Source organism: Rousettus aegyptiacus, unplaced genomic scaffold (genome assembly GCF_014176215.1).
Source record: "Rousettus aegyptiacus isolate mRouAeg1 unplaced genomic scaffold, mRouAeg1.p scaffold_m13_p_5, whole genome shotgun sequence".
Taxonomy (NCBI): domain Eukaryota; kingdom Metazoa; phylum Chordata; class Mammalia; order Chiroptera; family Pteropodidae; genus Rousettus; species Rousettus aegyptiacus.
The window spans coordinates 381,137-405,205 of NW_023416308.1; the positions used below are offsets into that span (position 1 = coordinate 381,137).

The following is a 24,069-nucleotide window of genomic DNA, read 5'->3' on the forward strand; positions in this document are numbered from 1 at the left end:
GGCCTCAGCGGGGCACGGTCCTTCCTGGGGGTACCCCTCGGACTCCTGGGCTGGGAGCTGTCACTGCGGCTTAGCCGTAGACAGAGCCAGTCCCGCTCTAGCTGTCCCTGACCCTGGTGCCGAGCCGCCCGCAGCTTTGCCCCGACTCCAGGCAGCCAGGCCGCCTGCGGCTACGGCCTGTCTTGAGAAAGCGGTCCCCTGCTCAGGCGGGTGTGTGGATCGACAGGGACCCCAGGCCCTTCCCTAGGACAGGACTCTGTGCCCGCCTTGCTCACGGCTGCACCCGGCGCCTAGCACAGGGCCTGGCACGCAGCAGGCGTTTCTACGCGCACGCTGCAACAGTGCCGACAATGGCAACACGGTCTCTCACGGCCGCCACGTGCGGCTCCTGCCCGCAGACACACTGCGCAGAGCGGGCCCTGGACCTGCAGCCCCTGCAACGTGCCCAGACCCCAGGACAGCCTGCTGTCCACTGGTGGCGAGCCGTGAGGTGTGACCGTAGGGGCACCGGCTCCACTGGGCTGCCGAACAGGAGGGAGGAATCAGGCCGACACGACTCATGTACCCACAGCTGAGCTGCTGCCCCACACCCCAGGTGATACCCTCACAGCCCCAAAGGAAGTGCCCCTCAGGTGACACCTCACAGGAAGTGTCCCCAGGCAGTACCCTGACACTCCCCAGGAAAAGCTTCCTGAGGACCTGAGGGAACAAGCCCAGTGCAGCAGCAGTGACCGTGGTGGCCTCTCGCAGAGCTGGCTTCTGCTCTGAGGCGGGCGCCTGGCTGGGGCCTCAGCCCACTTGGCAGCAGGAGGGGCCAATGTCCCAAATTGTTGTGGTACCTGGGCCGGGGACAGAAATGCACTATGCTAGCAACCACCTCAGGAAGACCCCCACATTCTCCCTTCAAAAGGGCCCACAACCCTCAGAATTAGCGGGGGGCACCAACGAGGCTGGCCGGGCTAGAGCTGTCCTTCCGGGCACGGGATCCCCACGACTGGCTGCGACATGTGGTCTCCGGTCTGGGCTGGGAGCCGCCATGCACAACTGCAGGGTGATGACCCGCACCCCAGGGTGGGACACTCCGCACTCCCAGGATCTTCTCCGACAACCCAAGAAGGGGTGCACACCCACAGCCACGCAGACCCGGGCTCACAGGGGAAGGCACGCCCTTCCACAACCCATCATAGGAGGCCAGGAGCACCCCCTGACCTCTGACCTCACACCAAGGGCTGGTGCTTTCACCCTGCCTGGGGGGGGGGGCACCTGTGTACCCGGCCCCTCCCCTGTGTCCACTGAGGGGCAGCAGGGGGTGGGAGAGTGGGCTGGCCAGACTGGGGCCCCTAAAGGCCAGCCGGGCCGCAAGGGACGTGGGCAAGGGTGGAGACCTTCCCACAGTGACACTCGCCTCCCCCCGCCTGGGCCTCGTCCCACCGCGTGGCTCCGCCCGCGGCCCCCAGCTCCTGCCTGAGCCGCGGCAAACACGCGCCTCGCCCTGCTCACACCCACCTTCCGGGCCGCCGGACCCGGACACCCACAGGCCACCACTTTGCTGCTGCCACCCCTGGGGCCCGGGTCAGACTCCCAGCCACCTCCAACCTCTCGGAGCACCAGGCCGCCTCAGCCCCGAGGAGCTGCTCGCCCTGCGCCCCGACGACGGCCCCCCGCGGGCTCCTGGCTCCAACCCTCCGCTGCGCTCCTTCGACTGTCACTGAGCATCGCGCACCCCGGCTCGGCGGGCCCTGGGGACACGCTCGGGAGGGAGCCGGCCCGGCCAGGGTGTTGTCACCGCAGCCACAGGACGGGGCGGGGGCCACGGGAAGCCGAGGGAAGAGGCCCCTTCGGAGCTGCCTGGGGAGGACGCCGGGGAGCAGGGCAGAGGCCCTGCGCGCGAGGAGCCGCGATCCCTCTCCCCTGCCACCTGCTGGGGAAGGGCTGCCAGGTGGGGCCCGCCTGTCAGCACGGGCTTCCCTGGGGAGCAACCCAGGCCATCCCCTCAGTGAAGAGAAAGACCCGGAGACGGCACCTCGCTCCCCACGCATGGGGTGCCTGCCGCACACCTGAGCGCCACCCTCCTCCAGGCAGAGTCGAGGCCCAGAGAGAGCCAGCAGCCTCACTGGTCACTCTGCCGCGTCACCGAGTCAGGCCTCCAGCCCCGGGCGGGTCTCACTGCTAACAGGCTCTTCCCTCCCACACAGGCCCGAGGGAACAGGGGCCCCCGGAGCCCCCACCTGTGCACCCTGGCACCGCCACCCCACTGCCACAGGCACCAGGCTGCATGTCTGTCACCTGAGAGCCTCGCTGCCCCTTGGGAGTCCCCACCTGCCGCAGCCCGCCACCACGGTGCAGAGGGTGAACCCAGCAGGCTGTGAGCAGCGGCCCATGGAGAAGAACCAGAGGAAGACCTCAGGGCACTGGAAGGGGTGTGCCGGTCCGGGCGCCCCAGAGAAAGACCAACAGGTGTGCACACCGCAGACACGCGGGAGTGCGCACCGATCGGGCCTCACGCGGCGCGGGCTGCGCCTCCGGCGGGAAGCCCACAGGCCGGCTCAAGGCCGGCTGGCCGGCAGGTGCCCCTCTTCCTGGGGGGGGGGTCCGCCTTTTTGTTCTATTTAGTCTTACGCTGATCGGATGGAGGGCAGGTGTTTTGAGGCGCCCCACCATACACATGTACACACACGCTCGTTAACGCACACTCACACATGCACACACACACTCGGCCTGTGTGGCGGGCCGGGCAGGAGTCCTGACCCTTCTCTGTGCTGCAGCCGCACTGGACAGGCCTGGCCCACCCCGCCTGGCCCTGACCACACGCACACGGCATGCACCCCGCACCTCCGGGTCCCCCATGGGCTTACTGCCACCGTGGGCCACCTCTGTCCAGAACGAGTGAGCACTCTGCCACCGCGTGACGACCCTGCAACACTTCCTAAGTCCCCGTGAGGTTAGCCCCATTGTCACAGGGGAACCAGGCGCTGAAGTAAAGAAGCAGGAACCACTTCTAGGGTCATCGGGCACCTTCGACCACTGGGCCCAACACGGACCCTTTCCACCCTGGGAGACCTGCACCCTGGACTGGGGCGGGGCTGCCCGTGGCAGGCCACCAGAAGGCCGAGCGGATACACAGGCCGCGAACTAGAACCTGCAGGGACATCCTCTGGGACACTCGGCTGGTCGAGTCTGTCTTTCTAGCCATATCTGAAGAGAACAGAATGGCAGAGGGAGCCCAGGCCCAGCTGGGGCCAAGCCCGGGGCTGTGGAGGCCTCGGGGCAGGGCCAGGCTGTCTGCAGACACACCCAGTCACCCTGTCACGCTGCGAGGAGGACGCCTTTGTCAGCCGCAAGTCGTTCAGATTTCCCACATTTTTCATAAACCTGTTTTGGTTATTATTTGTTTTAAAAAAACCCAGACTGTCCATCCTCGCAACAGCAGCGCCTGGACCTCTGGACATCACGGAGTAGACCCTGTGCCACGCCCTCGGGGGCCCTCCGGCACAGGACTCGACCGCTGCCTCGGACCATACCGTGGGGTGTCGGCCAGTGGGGGGCGGGGGGCACCGCCAGAGCAAAACCAGATCCGTGGGGAGGAGTGAGGCCAGGGCGCAGCGTGGACCACATGACATCAATGCCAAGAGCACCCCAGGTCCCGGACAGAGAAACTGAGGCACGACCAAGGCTGCAGTGAAGATGTGGGGTGAGCCTAGATGAACTCCGGCAGTCCAGCGCCTGGGGGCGTGTCCTCTCTGTTCACTGGTGCCCCAGGACCCTCCAGCCAGCCCTAGGAGTCACCTGCTCGAGCCATCGCCGGAGGGGACAGAGGCTGCAACTAAGGAGACCCTGAGGGCACGGCCTAGGCGAGGCCTCAGTCAGCACAAGCCTCAGGCCACCGTCCACCCGCAGAGCTACCTGTGCAGCCCACCTGGGTCGGTGCGCACCTGTGGGCACACCCAGACCAGCAGGTGGGCAGCACTCATGCCCGGATGCAGGGGCCTGCGCAGAGGCAGTGCCCGTCCACGACCCCTGGTGGTCGGAGGCGATGGCCCGACAGTGAAGCCCCCAGCACCCCGGCAGTAGCCAAGACCCTGGGCTGGCCCTGGACCACCCAGGCGAGGTGCACACTGACCAGGTTTTTCTGTAGCGACTTCACGTGACTGTTCTGGTTCCCCTGAACACCATTACTGCACAGCACCAACAAGACTTCTAACCGCACTTCCGTAAACCAACCGCGGGGTTGAAAGTCATCGTGGCTGGCAGACACCACCCTCCACTCTCCTCCCTGGGGGCTGAGCCTCCCTGGTGGTGGCGGCTCAGGCTCCGTGCCCTGCAGGCAGGGGCACGGCTGCACCCCTCTGGCCAGGCACCCCCACTGCTCCTGGAACCACGCTGGGCTCACCCCTCCACTGCCCACCCTGCATGGGAGGGGGGCCGTGTGGGATGACCGTGTCACCCCTGGACAGAGCCAGGCCTGGGGGGCCAGGAGGCTGTGGGTGGCCAAAGCCACCTGTGTCCCAGAACTTCCTGCATTCGAGGCGTGGAAGCCCTCGCTGGCTCATGGTCCAGCCGACAGCTCTCCCCTGTTCCAGGCCGGATCCCGCCTGCGTCCAGCCTGGGTGCAGCCCGCCTGGCCCACTGGGCCCACCTGGCAGCCGCGCGCCCTCCGGCAGACGTCTGCCCCAGGGCACAGGCCAGCTGCTCCTTCCGCCCTGGCATCGCCCCCTGCACCTGCGCGTCCGGGCTCAGGTTCCCCGCCTCCCTGGAATAAAGCTGCAGCCCCACTCCCCTCCCCGGGGCAGGGCGCGCCTGTTCAGGTGCTGCCTTCCCGTGTCCAGGGAGCACATGGCTCGGTGTGCGGTCTCTCCCCAGACGGGGGCCCCTTCCCCCCCGAGACCACCTGTCCCTGTCTGCCTGGGACTGGGAGGGCTCCCAGGACAGGGGACAGAGCGCTGGACCCACAACATCCCCCTCGCGGTTTCCAGAGAACCTTCCCCAGAGGCCTGCGCCATCGCGCGCCCACACGGAGGGCCCGAGTCCCTGCCCCTGCGTCCAGGAGCATGAAGGCCCGGGACACTCCCGACACCTGCTGGGGCCTGTCGGCGTCCAGTGCGATGCCTCCCCCACCGTGCCCGGGGACCCAAGCAGGACACTGCTAGGGCCGCCTCCGCAGCTCACGCCCGCACCGCACCCCCGAGGCCGGTCTGCGGTCCTCCAGGCAGGGCATCCCGCCTGAGGGTCCCTCACTGCCCCCCGGGCACCCCGGCTGTCCAAGTGTCACGCCACCCTTGAGGATCATCCCTCAAAGGCCTCACTGACACCCTGGCTGCTCTGGAAGCTTCCAGATCCTGCCTGGTCCCTCCAAGTCATTCTTCTGCTGGCTCGCCACATCCTTCCTCAGTGTCCTCGCGAACAAGTACCCACCCGCCTGTCCCCTACTGTGATCCCCCATGACCCGGCGCTGACCACCCAGGCCACCCTGTGACCCACCGCCAGCTGGGGTCTAACGTTCACTACCACCGTGCTAATAACCAAGCTGCGGGGTGCGCCTCTGCCCTGCCCCTCCACAGCTGCGGCGTGTCCCGCTGCCCTCTGCCCCGGGCCCTGCACAGCTGCCGCGCAGCTGCCACACACGGAGGGGGCCACCGGGGCCAACGGGCCCTCCCTGCCCAGCGGGGGGAGGGCTCCAGACAGGCCTGCTCTCGGGGTTCTGTCCTGGGGTGGGGGACGAACAGAAACAAGCCACAGGATCGGCTCAGAGAAGGGCTTCGAAGAGGAGAAGGAGAGGGGCGCAAGACCAGAGACTGGGGCGTCCACCTGGCCCGCGCCCCAGGAGGAAGCCTGACCCGGAGCAGACTCAGGGCTCCCCAGGGCCACGTGGGGAGGAGAGAAGCGACGTGCAGCAGGCGTCGCCAGCACCCTCGGGGGCCAGGAGCTGCCTCTTGGAGGAAGCGTCCCAGATGTGTTTCTGCATGGCGGACAGAGCGCCAGGCAGGGGCACGGCGCGCGCCCAGGCTCCGTTCCACGACGACAGGCAGCCTCCGGGAACGCGGGCCAAGCAGAGACCTGACCTCAGGAGCCAGGGCCCGCTTTCACCCAGGAGACAGGTCTGCGGGCGCCATCTCACAAACCCTGCGGGCACTTCGGGCAGTGTGGCAAGAGCAGCAGCCAAGGACCAGCACACGGCCAGGGCTGGAGGTCAGAGAGGCAACGGGGTCACACAGACCCCAAGGGTCACATGAGTGTGGACAGCCTCCACAGGGCTGGAGAGTGCTTGCAGGGAGGGCGAAGCTGCCGAGCACCCAAGGTGGCGCGATGTGTCAGATCCAAGGTGAGCAGAGGGATCAGGGTGGGGAAGAAGAGTCAGAACGAGGCTAATGGCCACGCAGGGCTGGGACTCCCGCGGAAGCTGGTCTGGACACTCCACCAGGGACCTGCCAGCCCAACGGGCTACCAGTGCCCATGAGACCATGTCTCACCTCAGTGCGAAACTATGAGGTCAGGAAAGAACAGGAAAGCCAAGGCGGCCAGGCGTACGGCCCCAGGCCAAAGAGGTGGAGCCCGAACTGGACAGGTGGGGGCAGGCCGGACAGGTAGAGCCAGGCTGGACAGGTGGGGGAAGGCCGGACAGGTAGAGCCAGGCTGGACAGGTGGGGGAAGGCCGGACAGGTAGAGCCAGGCTGGACAGGTGGGGGCAGGCCGGACAGGTAGAGCCAGGCTAGACAGGTGGGGGAAGGCTGGCCAAATGAGGACAGGCCGGATAGGTGAAGTCCGACCAGACGGGCGGGGGCCGAGCTGGCGGGGGGGGGGCCCAGGCTGGACGGGTGGGAGCCATGCCACTCCGGGTGCCCACAGCCTCCAACCCTAGCCTCCCGGCTCGCACAGACTGGCCGATGCCCTGAGCCTCCTTCCAATCCTGCCACCCGCCAGCAGTGGAGACGGGGGCGGCAGCTTAATCCTCGCGTCTGTTTCCTTGTCTACACGACGGAGCAGCACAGAGTCACGACAGGGGCTGCTGGGAGGGTGACGCGAGTTGATGCCTCACTTGGTCGCAGGTTTGCCCTCACCCTGACCCTGACCCTTGACCCTGGCTGCCATCCTTCCTAGTCTCGTGACCTCCTGACACAGTCCCTCTGGCTCCAGCCTCCCGCCCCTCCCTGGCGATGCGGAGTGAGTGGAGGTCCCCACAGGGCCACACGCGCGCCTTCACGCGGATGGCTGCTCCGCTCCCCACGGCCGCCTGCCAGCCACCAAGCTGTCAGCGGACGGCCCTCCCTTGTCGGGGGCCCCTGGGTGCCCGTGGCCAGGTCAGCGCGTGCGTGCAGAGTCCAGGCGGTAGCACATGCCGTAAGCGCTGCTCCGGGCAGGGAGCAGAGCCGCGTCCGGCGAGACGGCTCGCCAGGCTGGAGTCAGCTACCAGCCTGCGGGACGCGGACGGGCCCACCAGGCCGGCATGGGCTTTCTGCCAGGGGCCCTCCCACACACAGGTCTACGCGCAAGCACAACCCGCAAACGCCCACTGCACACCCACGCGCATGCGCAACCCCCCCCCCACAGACGCACACCCCGCAGTCACGGGCACACGCTGCAGGGCGTCTGTGCTTCGGGCTGTGCGCGGGGGTGGAGTCGGCTCGGCCCACGTGCGCGCACCTTTGAACAAGCCTCGTACACGGAGCCCGGTGCGCCCAACGAGCCGAACGAGGGCGAAGCTGGGGACTCGCTGGCAGATTTCCTTCCCTGAGCTCCACGGGCGAACCAGGGCGCCAGAACGACGTGCGCATGGAACGGGAACCGAACGCCACGTATCTGCCCGCAGCCCCCGAAGCACTCAACCCCACGAGGGTCCAGCCCACAAGGAAGACGGTCCCTAGGGCGCCGGGGGTGACAGCCTACCACCCCGGCCAGGCCGCCCCTCTGCCGACGGCCCCATCGACCTTCTCCAGGCATCCCAACCTGAGTGCTCCTCCAGACCCCGTCGCGCACCCCAGAGGGCCCCCGCCCAGCACCCACCCGGAGCTGCCAGCCTGGCGACCTCCTCCTGCCCCCTCGACGCTGTCCTGAGAGCCTTCGTCTCCTTGCAGACACGTGTCTAGTCACCTGTCTGCCTCCACCTCCTGGCACAAACCCCTTGGCTGGCACTGGGCCAAGCACAGCCGGCACTCAATAAATGCTCAGTGAGTCAGGGAGGGAAGAACGAGTTAGGGTTCTCGCCGCTAGGCAGCCACGGGGCCGCCACGGCCTGGGTCCCGCCGAGAGAGAGGTGAGAGAGGCCATCTCCAGCAGCAGCCCGGTGACAGGGGCTGCCAAGAGCGAAGCAAGGGAGGCCGGCGCAGTCACGCAGCCCATGGCGTCAAATGCTGCCCTGCCCACCAGGCTGGGGCTTCGGTACCCACCAGAGCTCATGGGCAGAGGTCCTGGGTGGCTCCGTCCCACAGCGGCGTGCTCTGGGGGGGGGCCCTCTGCTGACCAGGCCAACAGCCAGCGGGCCCCGCAGTTCCCCTCCTCCCTGCCCGCCTCCCCACTGCGCGTGGAGCTGGACCGCGTCTCTAACCGGGCATCGGAAGGGGAGCATCCTGGCGGAGCGGCGGCTCCACCCCACTCCCGGAGCATGAGGAAAGGCGAGGCCTGGCCAGCAAACCCGGGACGTAGTACCACGGTGCCAAAATCCCAATGCCGGCACCAGTAAAGTGGCCAGAGGAGAGAGGGACACTACCCGCGTGGCCAGCGGGACAGCCTGCCCCCCACCCCCGCTCGTGGAGTCTTCCAGACGCCCCAGGGCGTACTCCGCGCCGCACGGAGGGGGTCGGGATGGCAGTGGCAGTGACGATGCTGAGGCTCCCGGCAGAAGCTGCGGTGGCCACCGGGGAACCGTCCAGACCTGACAAACTGCCCAGGTACAACAGGAGGCGGGGAGACAGCCTTCTCACACACAGCAGTGAGCCCCCCGAAAGCAAGGAAACGCGCTCCCCTCAGAGCAACCGAGACGCGGCGGCGCCAGTCGGCTGAACACAGACACATCCGTGGGCAAGCCGGCACCGCCGGAGTCCTCACGCGGGGACGAGGCAGGCGGGCCTGACCTGCTGGGGGTGACAGCGGAGAGGGTAAGCCGGGGGGGCAGGACACAAACACCCTGCGGGGGAGAGGGGAGTCTGACCCCAGCCTGCGAGGGGAGTAAGTCACCCCAACACCCAGGGAAGAACCCGGGCAGGGGAGGGAAGCGTGGGCATGGACAGACCACGGGAAGAGCACGGCCACTTAACTGGAAGCTCGGAGCTGGAGGGGCAGGGACGAGGCCAGCTCCGTGAATTTCGGAGTGTCGGCTGCCCACTGGGGTGACCATCTTGTCCTGATGCCACTGGCCCAGGACACGGATGGAGGAATATGGCCCTTCCGGAGTCTTCAGGGTGGCATTCACCATAAGTGCCCCAGGAGCAAGGTGCAAACCTGCCCTTCGTCCCCCATCTAGGCCATGGACAGTGGCCAACGTGGGGCCCATGGAGTCTGCAAGGGCTGGATGGGTCAGAGCCAGGTGTACAGACGAGAGACATGGAGGTACAGAGAAATGTGCCTCCACCACCGACAGCCGTGTGGTGGCTGCAGGTGACAGAGCAGACCCTCCTCAGCTCTGCAGACCGACGCGGATGCCCATGGTGCTCGGAGGGCGGCGCTCCCCAGAGGCCAGGGCCACCCGGGCACCTGCGGCTGCTCTGCAGACTCAGCGCGGAGCCTCCGCCCTGCGCACGCTCAGGGCCCTCCCACGGGTCCGGGCGAAGATGCTGTGGCTCTGTGGACCGAGATGGGACTTCGCCGCCCTGGGCCTCGGCCTGCTCATCTACAGAGCAGGAAGGAGTACAAGGCAGCTACAGGACAGCACCCTCGGTGGCCATCATTGTCACCATCGGCCCCAGGAACAGGGCGCAGTGCAGGGACCTCGGCTCTGGCCCCCACCCACAAGGGCCGCGGGGGCCACATGACAGCTTTGCCTTCAGCCACGGCAGGGTGCCCCTTGGAAGAAGCAGCCCCCCAGCTGCTTGGGGGTGCAGACCAGCCCAACGCCGTCCTAGGCAGGCTCCAGGCTCAGGGCCACACCTTTATCCAGTGACTGCAGGCAAAGTGCTCATCCTCTCTGGGCCTCAGATTCCCATCTGAAGCAGCCCAGGGCTTGGCCGCACTGAGACCGGAAGGCTTTTCCGCCTCCGGCTCTCCTCATGGAGCCCCATCATCCGCATGGTCTCAGCCCCGTCCCCCCGTTGGACACACGGGCCGCGCACATGGCCACTGAGGTCAAGGGCCCCACGGACAGGACTGACGGCATGCGCCTCCACGCACCAGCCGCAACCCAGATGCCCACACTCCCAGCACTGTGTCCCCAGAGCCTCGGACACGCCCTGCGCCAGGCCAGTCTTGGGGGCCCCCTCCTTAGCCAAGCACACACTATCAAGTCATGGAGTGTCTGCAAGCCTCTCGACCACCCCAAAGGCAGGGACCTGTCCTCCCTTGAAGGAGACACAGGTGCACGGGATGGGGGGACAGGGAACTACCTGCCTTGGGCAGAGGAGTCTATCTGGGAGATAGAGGGATGCGGGGGCCTGCATCCTCAGGGACACTGCATCCTGCTGGCCCACATCCTGAGCTGGTCTACACCTGACATTTGAAGCGTCCCACGTGGAGGCCAGCAGAGGTCTGAGGCGGGGTGGGCAGGGGCCCGGACTCGCGGTGCTGGGTCTCCGTGTACCCATCCGTGCAGCAGAAACAAGCAGGCACAAAGCGGTGCTGGCCAGAGTCCACGGTCACTGCAGCTGGCCTGAGGGAACACCGCCACACCTGAGCAAGAAATGAGGCCAACCCAGAGTGCCAACCCAGAAGCTAGGACTCATGCAGAAGGCCACACGTTTGGAGGCGCGTGGACCCCTCGCTGAAGGGAAGAGAAAGGTGCACGCACTGGCCCCGGGGGTGACGTGGCTGTGTGAGTGCCAAGCGAAGAGGATCGCCTCCCCGAGCCCTGGCCTGCATAAGTCCCCCAAACCCAAGGCTTCACTCCAGTGCCCCAGTCCGAGGCAGGAGGGGCACAGCCAGAGCCACTGTGGGCACCACGTGGACCCCGTCCGCAGGCTCGTGTCACCAGGGCACACTGACTGGCCTCCCCTCGCTCGTTCACGCGACCCCACAGGGCACACACAAAACCGAAGTGGTGCCTGTTCACGTCTAGCTCACAAGTTCTGTGACAGCCACAAAACAGAGAGCAAGTCCCAGGCCAGCTGCAGAGACAGAGGTGACTTACAGGAGGGAAAGCTGTGACACAGGGAGGTCCGAAGGGTGCCGCCTCAGCCTGTCACCAGGAAGGCCTCTCTGAGTGACATTTGTGCTGAGACCTGGACGTGCCAAACAGCCCAGGCAGGGGGTCGGCAGATAGGGAGGCCCAAGGCAGCAGAGCCCGAAAGGGGCTGGGTGCCCCTGGGAGAGGGTGTCAGTGGGAGAGGCTGGCTGGAAGGTGGGTGGTGTCACCACTCGGAGGCTGCAAGGCAGGACCTGGCTTGTATGAAGACAGAAAACTCAGCCCTAGGGCCACCTCTTCCCAGTGCAGAGCCCAGCACGTGCCATACCAAAGCATCTTAGCCAGTGACCTCTAGGCCAAGAGCCATCTCAGGCCCCACAGATGTGCACGACAGAGGACCCGGGGCTATGTGGCTAGCACGAGCTCCGACACAGGTGCCCCACCTTTGTGCCTCCACCTGCCCAGACAGAAAGTGGCAAATCTGTCCCTGGGGCACCTTCCCCTAGCTGCCAGCACCTGACCCTGAGGCTCTCCACAGACCCGGAAGACCCCAAGGAGAGAGCTCACTGCAGGGACTTGCAACGGGGGACTCTTCCCCTTCCCCAAGCTCAGACTCAGACTGGGAGATCACAGGTCGTTGGCCCCCAAGCCCCAGGAAAAGGAAAAGGGGGCTGCTAACTGAGTGATCCCCAGGACCCCAAGTCCAGCAAAGGCCAGTCTCTCCAAATCAGTGCTGCACGGGCTCCCTGGAGGGTGGAGGTGCTGGCTGGCCAAGGGTCCCATGACTCCAGGGCCTGGCCAGCATGTCTACCCAGGCCAGTTCCAGGAGGTCTCAGCTGCCAGCACGCCCCGCTCTGACAGCACGCAGGTCCCTCTCCACTCACCTGGATTCAGGCAAGCAGGGCATTTACTCAGCAAATACTTCCCCTGATAAATCGTCCAGACAAGCAATACTTTTTGTCATCCTATTAAAGCACACAGCAAGCTGCGGTCACCAGAGGGATCCTAAGATATGACCCTCCTCCCCTCTTAAAAAGAAACCTCCAGGGATTAGAGGACCAGGAAGAACCTCAAAGTATCCATTTAATCGCTGCCTCCACCAAGCCCAGCAGTGCACAGCGCCCTAGCACACCCTGAGCCCTTGTCAACTGATATTTTTGCAACAGAAACACAATTGAAAAAAAGAGTCCGATTGTCCAGCCAGACCGCCCCCACCTGGGTGGTGTGATTTACAGGTTTCTCTTCCCAGCAGCTCGCTACGAACACCCCTATAACCATGGTAAGCTGTCGGGTCCTCCAGGAGCGACCGGCTGGGCGCGCTGGGCCCACGCGGCCCGGGAGCCCTGAAGGGTGGGTGTGCCCGTGCCCCAAGGGCTGGCGTTTCCAGGGGCGCCCCGCCCGGCTGCCCCACCTACCTCCAAGGCCTCTAGCGTGCTGAAGCTGGCAATGGCGAACCCGTCGATGACCTCTTCCTCTTGCGAGCTGGACTCGCGGCGACGGCGTCGTGGGGGGCGCGCGGCTGCAGCGCGGGGCGGGGGCGCGCGGGGCAGCCCCGCGTTTTCCTTGCCGGGCCCGGGCTCGGGCTCGTCGCCCGACGACGCGCTCTGATCGCGGGCGTCGCGGGCCGCCTCCCGGCGCCGGCCGCGGTCCCGCTGGGCGCGCGAGCGCCGGCTCTGGCGGACCTTGGCCTCCATGGCGTGCGGTGACCTTGCGGCCGCGCCGTCGGGCTCCCGCTGCCGCTGCACTACGCGGCGCCGCCGGACTCGGTGTGGGCCGCGCGGGCTCGGGCCCTGGGCGGCGGCGGGCGGCGGACCGGGCCGGGCATGCCGCGCTGAGGGCCCTCAGCCCCGGGCCCGGCGCGGCCTGAGCGCCCCGGCGCGGGCGGCTGCGCGCATCGGCGGGGCGGCCGGCACTCAGCGGCTCCAGGCCGCAGCCCCGGGGACGCACCCCATGCACGGCGGACGGCGGACGGCGGGCAGCGGGCTGAGCAGGCGGTCAGGGCGCGGGCGGGGCAGGGGCCGGGCTGAGGTGCTGGGGCTCGTGAGGCGGCGACGGCAGCGGCGCGGCCCGGAGCAGATAACAACTGACGTACTTCCGCCTGGCCGCCAGCGCCAGAGGAAGTGGGCCCTGCAGTCGAGCCCCGCCTCGGCCACGCCCAGGCCACGCCCAGGCTCCGCCCAGGCTGCGCTCCTCTCCACCGCCCCGGCCTCGCCTAGGCCCCGCCCCGCCCTCCGGCTCCTCCCCTTTCGCCCCGCCTCCTGAGGGTGAGGCCCCGCCCCGTCCGTCAGTCTCAGCCCCGGCTGACTCGCTCTTCCGAGCCCCTCCCTCTTCCTATAAGCTCCGCCCCTAGGGGAAGGGAGCTGGGACGCCGCGCCCCTTCGCGAGCTTCCTGGGCCTGCGACCCTCCACAAGAGAGGCGGGAACGCCGGCTTCTCTCGGGCAGGGGGTGGCCAAGGCGGGGACAGGGTGGGGACGGGGTAGAGGGGTCTCTGCTCCTCCCCATCCTCGGCCTCCTTCCAGAAGATTCTTTAAATGGGAGCACGTGAGCAGAAAAGTGGAGGCCTGTCCAGCCAAACCAGACACGTGGTGGGGGGCACTCTCACTCCTACTCTCGAACTGGGGGCACTAGTGGGGTTAAAAGATGGGGCTTCAACATCCACAGTCCTGATGGGGGGACCGTGCTTGGGGCGTCCTCATCCCCACTCCTGATACTGGAGTGATGAGGGGGGTCTTACTTGGTAAGTTCTCCCGGAGGAAAGTCTTGCCCACCTGCGTATGGGAAGGGGTGGTTCCCCCCACCAGGGGGCATGTGAAGGCCCAGTGAGGGTTTCTAAGCCTCTCATTTCCCTGTACCTTGGTCCAGGGTCCAGGCGGCTGGCTGTACCTTGGTCCAGGGTCCAGGCGGTCTCGACCTGCTCCCTGCCACTCTCCCTTGGGATTTCCCTGCAGGTCGGCCCGTGCTCCTCCCCCTCCTGAGCTCTGCATGTTCCTTGGTCCTGGCTTAGGCAAAAGACCAGCCTCAGGGTTCAGTCTGTGGTGATGAGTCCCACCGTAATACATCTTCCTCCCCTCTCCTGGGTCAGGTTCCCCAAGTTTCTATGGCAAGACAGCTCTCTGAGGCCCCTTGAGGCCCCCTGAGGCCCCCTCAGATGAAAGGGAGAGGCCCAGGCTGCCTGGTTTGCACAGAGACAGCAGTTCAGGCTGTAGGCTGCTCCCCACCCAGAGCCGCCAGAGACTGGGGCAGCTGGAGAGCTGAAAGCTGGATGTGAAGGTGAACTTGCTTTTTCATCAACAGGAGACTGCCCGAGGTACAGAGGGCAAGTGGGTGGGGAGGGGCCATCTCTCTCCTTGAAATCTGAGCTCATTAATTCATTCAGCTCATGGTTTTGAACACCTGGTCCTGGCTCTGTGTGATGCAGCGATTGGTGACATAGACAGCCCTTTAGGAGTGGGAGAGAGCGTGAACCCAGAGCCAGGTGACGCAAGATCAAACGGTAACACAAAGAAAGCCGAGTAGGGGTTGTTGTAGAGTGGGCATTGGGTGGCCCCAGAAGGCCTTTGAAGAGCGACGATTTGAGCTGAGACCTAGGAGATGAGAGAGAGACCAGGCAAAAGAGAGGGCACTGTGTTTCCGGCAGAGAACAGCCATGCAAAGGCACTGAGGCACGGAAGGACTTGCCGGGCCCAGTGGACAGGGCAAGAACCTGCAGAGGAGTTCCGGGAGGTGCCTCCTGGCTTGAAGGGGAAGTGTTGCCCTGGGCAACACTGAGTAGGGTCAGGAGGTCTCTGCCCCCCTCGCCGTATCTGGACTGGGACTTTCCACTGGCATCAATGAGCCACTTGTGGGGCCCAGGGCCCCGGCGTGTGGTCTGGGTGTCCCTGGCTGCTGGCAGGGCTGTCCTTGGGCACAGCTGGGAAGGCGGCTTTACAAACTTCCAGACTTAGGGGTGGAGCACTCAGGCCCCCCAAGACTGCCCGCCCCCTCCAGTCAGGCTCTTTGCTCTGGCTCTTCCCCCACCCTCCCCAAGCCTTCTCAGGGCAGGTGCAGAGTCCTCGTCCCCCTCTGGGGACCCCGTCCCCCATTCTGGGGTCCTGTTGTGAAAACTTTTTGACTCCTACATCATCATCCTTTTTGATTTTTAAGATCCTTGTTAGAAAGACAAAAAGTGAAACCAAAACAGTTTGTCTGCATTCCTGCTACCCTAATCCTCTTCTGAGGATGGAAGGCCAGAAAATGTGGGCGTGGGGGGCCCCAGGGACGATATCTCAGCATCTCATTTGGATACAGGCCTTGGCGCAAGCTCCACACTGCTCGAGCTACCGGCCTTGGGACGCCCTCTGGGCCCTTTCCTGCAGCCCCTTCCCTGCCCTCCAGGAACGAGGGGATCCTCCCACTCTGGTCTCGGAGACACTTGGTGGAAGCACAGGGTGTCTGCCGACTCTCTGTGGGGCCCTTTGGGGCTCCTTTTTAGCGCTCGCGGTGGCCAGTTTTTTCTCTCCTTTGATTCATTTCCAGGTGGTCTAGCCAGTGCCTTGGGGACCAGCCGGCATCTCCTCCAGATTCTGAGCACTGGGCGGTGTGGGGCAGAAGCCTGCTTGCCTGCCCCTGGCGATTGCACATCCCAACTATGCCCCTCGCAGAGCAAGGCCTGGACGCCTCCAGGGCTCTGAGCTTACCACCCCCTCCCCCAGCCAGCCGACTGAGCCTCATAGCCCTGGGCTCTCTGCTGACCTATGGTGCAGTACTGGCTTTGACTGGTTTGCTCACACACACCTGTGCCCTTTTATTCCTGGAGGGGACTGGGGGGCTTTGGGGTGTGGTTGCCAATAGCAGTTAAGGGACAGCTTCGAGACCAGCGCTGCTGATGGGAACAGCTTAGACCCATGCTGTCCGGTCCGGTGGCTGCCAGCCACTTATGGCCCTTGAGCCCTTAAAATGTGGCTCATGTAACCGCAGAATGGAATCGTCCATTTTATTTATAAACTTTTAAATGAAATAGCCCCATGTGGCTGGTGGCTGCTATGTTGGGCAGGGCAGTTCCAGAACCAGGCAGCCTGGACCCCGCCCTCGCTCCTCTCATGAGGCCGGGCAAATTACCTGTAAGTGGCAGGGTGCCCCCGCGGCGGGCGGTCCCCCGCTCTCCAGCCCTGTAGCGTCCGAACCAGGGTGGGCCGGCCGGACGCCTCACACGCATCACCAGCCACCCCAGCGCGTCTAATTCCTCCAGCCCTGCGTGGGCTCGAGAATTTGCATTTCGAATACGCCGAGGCTGCAGGTCCGGGGATCACACTCCGGGCAACACGGGATTCCGTGCCCAGCAGCGCCCGGCACAGGGGATCGGAGACCAACGCCGCTCTCGTGCACCGGCAACCACGGCGTCCCTGAGACCGCCCTCGGAGCCCGGCTCCTGACGACGTCGTCTCTCTGCCCTCAGTCCTGGGCTCCCCACCTGCTTCCCCAGGTCCCTGCTGCCAGCCCAGGTGTCTCCTGCTACCTCACTCCATCCCGCCCGATCCTGGACCGGAGAAGGGGATCCCGCCCCACGAGCACACTGCCAGAGGGAAGCCTCTCCCGGCCCCGGCCTGTGGAGGTGCGGGCCCTTCCCTGTCGGTTCGAAGCCCAGCCCTCACGTGGTCCCGCCCCCAGAGCTGGACCCTCACCTGGTCACCACCTGCAGACCAGGCCGTCCCTTGGTCACTGCGCACAGCAGAGGCATTGCGGTTAACTAGCTGCTTCCAGGATGGCCCATCGGCCCTGTCCATCTCTCCCGCCCGGCTCTGCGTCAGGGTCCCTGGCCCTCCGTAAGGCTCTGAGCAAAGTTGATTGACATGAAACTGTAGTCGAAACTCAATTTGCTCTCACAGATCCGATTCCGCTCTATAAATCAACCGAGCCAGCGGCTCCTTCGAGATTCAAACACGTCCCTTCTGCTTGTAATCTAGCGCATGGGCCAGCCCCCTGTGTTGCACCTGTGAGCCAGCTGCTCGCTCCAGCCAGCGAGACACATTTGTTGGTTTCCACCTTCCAAGTGTCCAGGTAAGAGCACCTCGACATAGTTGGATCCTTGGCCTGCTTCCGCGGATGTGGTCTGGGGCGGGGGCAGCTGGCTGAGATCCCCTCCCTCTCCTGGCCTGGGGGTGGGCAGGTGTGTTGGCTCTCCCCGCGATAATGCTGCCTAACAAGCAGCCCCCAGAAATCCTGCGACTTACAATGCCAAGTGTGTTTTCCTTGCTCACGGGTTGACTGAGGGGCTCCGCCTCAGACTGTGGGGTCAGGTCCAGGTCTGGCCCAGGGGCCTCTCTCTGGGACCCAGGCTGCAAGACATGAGCTACCTGGGGGATTCTCTTTGCAAGAATCAGGGCTAAGCCTAAGCCCCAGGCACGCAGAGCGCCTCTGCCTCAAGCCTTGCTCACATCCTGTCCAAAGCATGTCACGTGGTCAACACCACCATCCCTGGGACGGGAAGTTGGTGCCTCCCACTCCAGCGGAGGGTGTCACTGCAGAGTCACAAGGCAGGGGGTGGGTGGTCCTATGACAAAGAGGAAGGATTTGGGGACAGTACCCCCCTTTGTCACGGCAGGCGGCCCAGGCCGCACCGATGCCATGGCCTGTTCCAGGAACTAGAGTCTGTGTCGAGCAACGCGCCCAGGAGACCGAAACGCGGGTGCCCCCACCCGCAGTGCACCCCGACGCCTGCTCCCCCGCATCTGCTCGGGCCTGGGCTCCAAGCCCGCTCCCGGCTCCTCAGAGGCCACTTGAGGTCTCGGGTCTCGAGTCTCAGGCTCATTCTGGCCGACATCATTACTGAGCACCCTCTCCGCGCCAGGCGCTCTGTGGGAGACACAGGGCGCCACCCCTGCTTGGGGCACAGTCTCCACTTCGAAGGTTCCGAGTTCTTCTGTGGGCTCACTGGTTAGCCAGGCGGACGGTCCCCCTCGAAGGCGTTTGAGTGGCTGCGGGGAGGGGACGTGAGGCCGCCCGCCCCGCCGGGGTCCCCACCACGCCCTGCTCCTGTGCAGTCTTCGCTTCACTTGTCCGTCACCTGCCTGTCTCCACAGGTAGGCGGCCCCGGGAGTTCCTTATCTGCCAGTCGAGATTACGCTGTAGTCCTAGTTTCAGGTTATTCCAGAAAATTCTGCCAACAGTGACTTAGCTGAACTTTGTCGATTCGGGCTGGAAATTGTCATTCCAGATACAGGCTGGAGAGCCCCAGTGCTCCAGGTCGGTACCTGCTGGAGCTGCGTGGGGCCCGTGGCAGCCGTGGTCTGTGGGGCGGGGAGAGGCGGGCCGGCTGAGCACCTGGACGAGGCCCTCCTGCCCCAGCGAGGAAGCAGGAGGCTCAGACCCAGGAGAGGCAAGCGCTGGGCCCTCCTGGTGTCCTATGTCCTATGTTCCTGACTTGGTTTTTTGTTTTTTTGTTTTGAAGATGGGGTCCTGATGGCACAGAAGCGGAGGCGGCTCACGGCGAGGGTCAGCGGCAGGCATCTGTCCCCATGACAAAGAGACCGTGGCCCCTGCAGGTGATTTGTCCAGAGTTACACAGGGCGGTCGGGTGGGGCCAGGACACAGCCGCCTGCCAGGAATTTTTCAGGAGCCAAAGGGCGTTTGTGACGAAGGCCAGCCCAATCCGGCAGGATGGAACTCTTAGCTCGGTGGTGGGAGATGCCGGGGGCTGGCTCAAAGTGCGGCTCCATCCAGAGGTCGCGCCAGGCGACAGGCGTGGGTGTCCCTGCTCTGCTCGCAGCCGTCCGCCCGTCCTGAGCATTGGTGCCCTGGGAGCCGGGCCGCTGGGACTCGGGTTACGGGCGGCAGTAATGCACCTACGTCTGTTCTTCGGTGGGGGAGGGGCGCCGCTGGCCGGCCAGGCCTGAGTCACGGCTTGGCCCGGTTTGGCCAAGGTGAGTGGGGCCCCCAACACTGTACCGCTGGGGGTGGGCGCTCCTCGAAGCAGGCTGAGGCACCTGTAGCACGAGGGGGGGGGCAGGCAGAAAGAGCCGGTACCCCCATAAGGACTGCAGGGGCCTGCAGGTGCCGGGTGGGGCCCCTTGCGACCTGCCCCTGTCAGGGAAGGCTCCTGGCTCTCCTACTGAGGCTGCTGAGAGCAGGTCCCCTGTCGCGTGCGACCTCTGGGCGCTGGGCCAGCAGCCCGCGGCGGGGATCCCTGGGGAGCTGGTGGTCAGGCTGCCAGGCCGCCCACACATTCTGGCTTTTCCATGGCAACGGCTGGGGCAGCTCGGCTCAGCAGGCACTTCAGAGCGTCTAGGGGGACGTGAGGCCGCGCCCTGCACCCTGATGAGGAAGGGAGCCTGGCTCGGGGCCCACCGCGGGTGTTACGGCGCTGCCGCCCGGCCGTAGTGGGAGCCCCGGTCCCCGAGGCCCTCCTGGCGTGCAGTTTTGTGGGCGAATTACCTCCAACGCCGCACATGCAGAGGCCTGGGCTCGGCTGCCCCATCTGCGGAGCCGGAGGAATCACGCCCTTGCCCTCGGGTTGTGGGAAATCACGGGTTTCATGAGCTGGGGTCAGGCAGCCCGTCTGACAGGCGGCACTTTCAGGAAGGAATAAAAGAGAGACGTGGGCGCCAGGACACCTGCCTCACGAGAAGCAGTCGGAGGTGCTCGGGTCTAAGCAAAGGAAAGGGTTAGAGAGGAATGCGCGAGGCCAAATGAAATCTCTCTCTGCCTCTCTGTCTCTGGGTTGATGTAACAGGTAACAGTTTCCTGGAAATGACACTGGCAACAATGTATCGGGTGATTGTAGCGGGTGGATGGGGGGGGCCACAATGTAACAGGGCAGAGGATGGCGGTCTGTCACAGGGCGGCTTCCGTTAGCGGTCAACACATCCTGCAAACTCCAAGACGAGAAAGGACACAGGTATGTTTGGGGCATGGGGACACCACAAGTTGGTACAGCGCCCAGAGGTGGCACAGGAAGCCTGGGCAGCGGTGGGTACATCATTCATTCCCTCGCTCATCCATTGGTCCAGCCAGCCAGCACGTGTCGGCTCAGGCCTGCTGTGTCAGGCCCTGCTCCCACAGGGCCTCCAGGTTTGGGGACTTCCATGGGGGCAGCCGCCATGGGAGAAGGAAGTGGCCCTGCCACCTGTCCCTAGAAACATCCTCCTGGACGTGTTAGAGGGAATAAGGGTCCTTCTGCTGTGGTGACATGGTGGAGATTGTGCAGGGCTGGGGTGCAGGGCCCGGGAGCTCACAGACCTCAGCGTCCTGCGGCCTGGGGACAGAAGATCGGGGTGGGGAGTGTTGGGGCCCACGGCCCCCCTTGGGGAGGAGGGAGGAGCCCTCTGCCCAGACAGCGGGGACCCCCTGGTGGCCTGAGTTCTGCCGGCCAGTGTGCCCTCGACAGGCTAAGCATGTAGCTGCCCCTCAAACTGTATTCTTTCCTTATTCATTCAGATTTCATCGGCTGGGAGTGGGGAGACAGATTCTAATTTTTCTAACATTTCCTTTTGCGCCAACATTTTATTATGAACACTTTCAAACACGTGGAGCAGCTGGGGGAATGTTCCGGTGCAGACCGTGTACCCACCGCACAGGGCCACTGGTCGCTCCACTGCCGTCCGCCCAGCTCCCGCCCCGCTGCCATCCGGGCAGTGGCCTTGGGCGGCCGGGTCACGAGCAGCATCTCGGGCGGCCCTGGGCCTGCGGCCGCGTCCCTCCGTCTCTGCCTCCGCTGCCCGGCTGCCCCCGTGTGTCTTCTCCCTTTCTCATCTCTGGTGAGGACATAATTACAAAGACCCTTTGTCTGAACAAGGTCACGTTCGCACGTTCCCGATGGACACACGTTTGGGGGGGCACACCAGCCAGCGCACGCAGCATTTCCTAATGAATTTACTCCTGGGCCTAGGGGCTCCTCCCCGAACCCAGATCTCACTATTCGGTGGCTGCCCAAAACATGTCTCCATCAGGGGCGAGGGGTGGGGCCCCACAGAGACAGGTGTCGATTTAGGGAATAAGTGGATGAGATGAATCTGGTCGGGGTTTGTGGTGACTGATGGGATTGCATATATTTGCAAATATATGTGCAGATTATGTTGACGAGCGCAGGGAAACACATTTGGCCAATGACATCCGTGAAACCAGGGACTTAGAGGCTGGAGAGGGGGACCCTGCCTGCAATGGCACCTGGTCCCAGAAGCCCGGGCCCCCGGGGCATGTGTGGGGACGCCCACGCGTTCCGTGAGGGCCGCGGGATGGGTCCACTTGCCTTTCCTGAGCGCCCTGCCTGACATGGCGTCACGCCTGCCTGCCAGACAGCCCGTCTCCTCATGGTCCCCCACCCTCCAGGGCCCTCAGATGGGGGTTGTGGGGCCTCCTGCCAGCCCAGGTGGCGGGGGGGGGGACAGCGGGAGACCCACCGACAGGCACACTGGGGCAGGGTTTTCCGGGGGTGGGAGGGCTTTGCCTCCCAGGGGTCCTCCTGCAACGGCTGGAGACACTTTTGTTTTCGCATTGGGCAGGGGTGACGTCTTTCTGAGGCCCTAGCTCCCCGACCTCCTGCTTTCCTCTCCCATTTAAAGGCCCTTGCGAGGGCACCAGGCGCACCCGGATAATCCAGGATCATCTTATTTGAGGTCCGCTGATTAGTGGTCGTAATCCCCCAGGGGAGCTCACAGGCGCAGGGGCCGGGGATCAGTGCGGCGGTGAGCCTGCGGTTTGGCTTGATTGCATCAGGAAAGACTTTTTCCAAATACGGTGCTGGGGTTAGGGCTGAGGCACGTGGCGTTGGGGGCACTATCGACCAGGAACAGCCCTGGATGAGGGGCCAGGCGTCCGACAGCCCGTCAGGTCAGCGTCCTGCCGCTCAGCAGCGTGAGTGCGGCCCCCTCGGCCCCCGTGGGGAGCTGGCCCAGCTGCTTGGCTGGAAGGATCCCCCACGCGGGGGCCGTAAGCCCTCGAGGTCTGTGGTCCAGGTCTGTCCTGGGCCCTCTCATGGCTTCTTGCCCTCATCTGGCAGCCTCCCCAGGGGGTCCCCAAGGGCAAGCGGGGACACTGAGTCCCCTGAGGTCGGCCTGGAACTCACAAGACGTTCCCTCCCCGGTCTCACGGTCGAGGCAGACGCAGGCTGGCCCTGATTTGGGGGGATGCGGAGTAGGTCTCCTCTTGTCAGGAAGACAGCAGAGGCACGCCGCGAGGCGCGTGTGCGGGAGCAGGGAGGGGCCCGGCTGAGGCGCGTGTGCGGGAGCAGGGAGGGGCCCGGCCGTCTCAGGGCCCGGCCGTCTCAGGGCCCAGCGCCTGGCGCCCGGCACCCGGCACGCGGTGCGCTCGCCCCTCACCCGGCCGCGACCTGCTTGTCCTTCCGTCCCGGATGTCAGGAAGGGCCCCCCGCAAGCCCGCGCCTCAGCCTGTGCCAGTCCAGTGGGTGTGCATGTGCGCGAACACACACCGCCTGCCACACGTTCACGCGGACGTGCACACGCGGGCCCAGAATTTTCTTCGTAAAGCCATAACCCCTAAAGGCCCAAACGCCCGTGTTTGCTCCAAGTAGATGGCTTACTAGCGCCTGCCCGCTCTCAGCCGCGCAGCGAGTGCCGGGGCGGCGGGCTCTCAGGCCCCCCTGCTGCCCCCTCCATGTCTGGTGCCGACCCCCAGGACGCCCCGGCCTTCTGCCCCGGGCGTTAGAGCAGAGAAAGGCAGGTACCTCGCATAGATAGCACCCCTCCCTCTTCTCTGAGCCGTTCTGGGCTCCTTGGAAACTAGGGGGGCTTCCAGATCTGCAGCCCCCCACTTCCTGCACTGCCTGCTCCCCCGGGTGGTCCTGCCCAGACTGTCACCTCCCATCAGCAGCCTCTGCTCTCACACGGAGCACCAACGCCTGGTTTATCCGGGACTTCCCAGGACGCTAGTTACCCCGGCTGCTGCCCTTGTCCGCAGCCATCTCTCCCTGGCTGTTCAGACTTCTAGGTTTGGGGAGGAGGCTCTGGGTGGCCTCGGCTCTCCCCCCACTGGCCCTGCACAGCTGGGCTGTGTAGACATGCCTCTGCTTCAGGCCCGCAGTCACCCAGCGCGTTGTCTCCCAGAACAAATCCCCGCCCTTAGAAACAGCCTCAGAGGCCTGCCCCTCAGGCCTTTGTGCTGCCCCCTGGCCCCCACACTCCTCCCTCGCTGGCTGGGGACCAAGTGCCTGGCCCACCCACCCGGGAGCCTGGAGCGCCTTCCCCTGCAGAGCCGGCCTGGGCTGTCTCGCATCCCTGCCTGGGCTCTGACGGGGGGCCCCCTGGATCACTCTGCTGACTGAGCCCGGTTCCAGCTCTTCCTGCCCACTCGGCAGACATGGCCCCCAGACGGCCCCCAGACGAACCTGGAACATCGAATAGGGGGTCAGATGTGACCCCTTCCAACGCAGGCTGAGGCAGGGCAGGGCCGAGGGGCGTCCCACGCCCACAGCCCAGCTGCCCGGGGCCGAGCGGGGCTGGAGCCGAGCCGGCTCACATTCTCCCAGCTCCGGCAAACCCTCGTGCTTGCTGGGCACCCGGGCCCGACGTCTGTGCGCACAGCCCCCGGAGGCAGCGGGCACAGCTTCCTCGGCTCGTTGGGACCCTGGAGTTCAAGTAGCAGAGCTGTCGTCCTGCTGCCGGGCAGGAGGAGACATCCCTGCCAGCCAGGAGCCGGGCCTTGGGACCTGCCCTCCCCTGAGCCCCCACACCGCCCCCCAGGGCCTCTGAGACTCCGGTGCCAGGACACAGGCCTGCCCTGCTGGCGGCCGGGAGCCACCCCAGGCCGGGCAACGGGGACTCCCGTCTTGTCAGAGTCCATTAGGGGAACTCCTGCCCTTGCCACATGGCAGCCA

General features: G+C 65.3%; 1 protein-coding gene and 1 long non-coding RNA gene across 14 annotated transcripts in view; one reads left to right on the forward strand and one right to left on the reverse strand.

Annotated features, from left to right (window-relative positions):
* The window catches only part of FBRSL1 (fibrosin like 1), a 62,202-nt gene extending 48,857 nt beyond the window's left edge, over window positions 1-13,345 (reverse strand). For 6 of the 11 annotated variants that reach the window (XM_036220879.1, XM_036220881.1, XM_036220880.1 and 3 more), the window contains exon 1: window positions 12,679-13,339. In XM_036220879.1, coding sequence (XP_036076772.1) covers window positions 12,679-12,957 — 279 coding nt within the window. In that variant the 5' untranslated portion in view covers window positions 12,958-13,339. Of the gene's footprint in view, window positions 1-12,678 lie in introns of all 11 variants that reach the window. The other 5 variants (XM_036220886.1, XM_036220882.1, XM_036220887.1 and 2 more) reach the window with 3 other exon arrangements.
* A 369-nt stretch (window positions 13,346-13,714) lies between these two features.
* LOC118602947 lies at window positions 13,715-21,594 on the forward strand. Of its 3 annotated transcripts, XR_004951042.1 has the most exons (4): window positions 13,715-14,001; window positions 14,347-17,300; window positions 17,845-18,485; window positions 18,691-21,594. It is a non-coding gene; the product is annotated as an uncharacterized LOC118602947 (long non-coding RNA). The 3 variants fall into 3 exon arrangements; XR_004951040.1 differs by having other exon boundaries at window positions 13,715-17,300; XR_004951041.1 differs by having other exon boundaries at window positions 13,715-17,300; window positions 18,323-18,485.
* The last annotated feature ends 2,475 nt before the right edge of the window (window positions 21,595-24,069 follow it).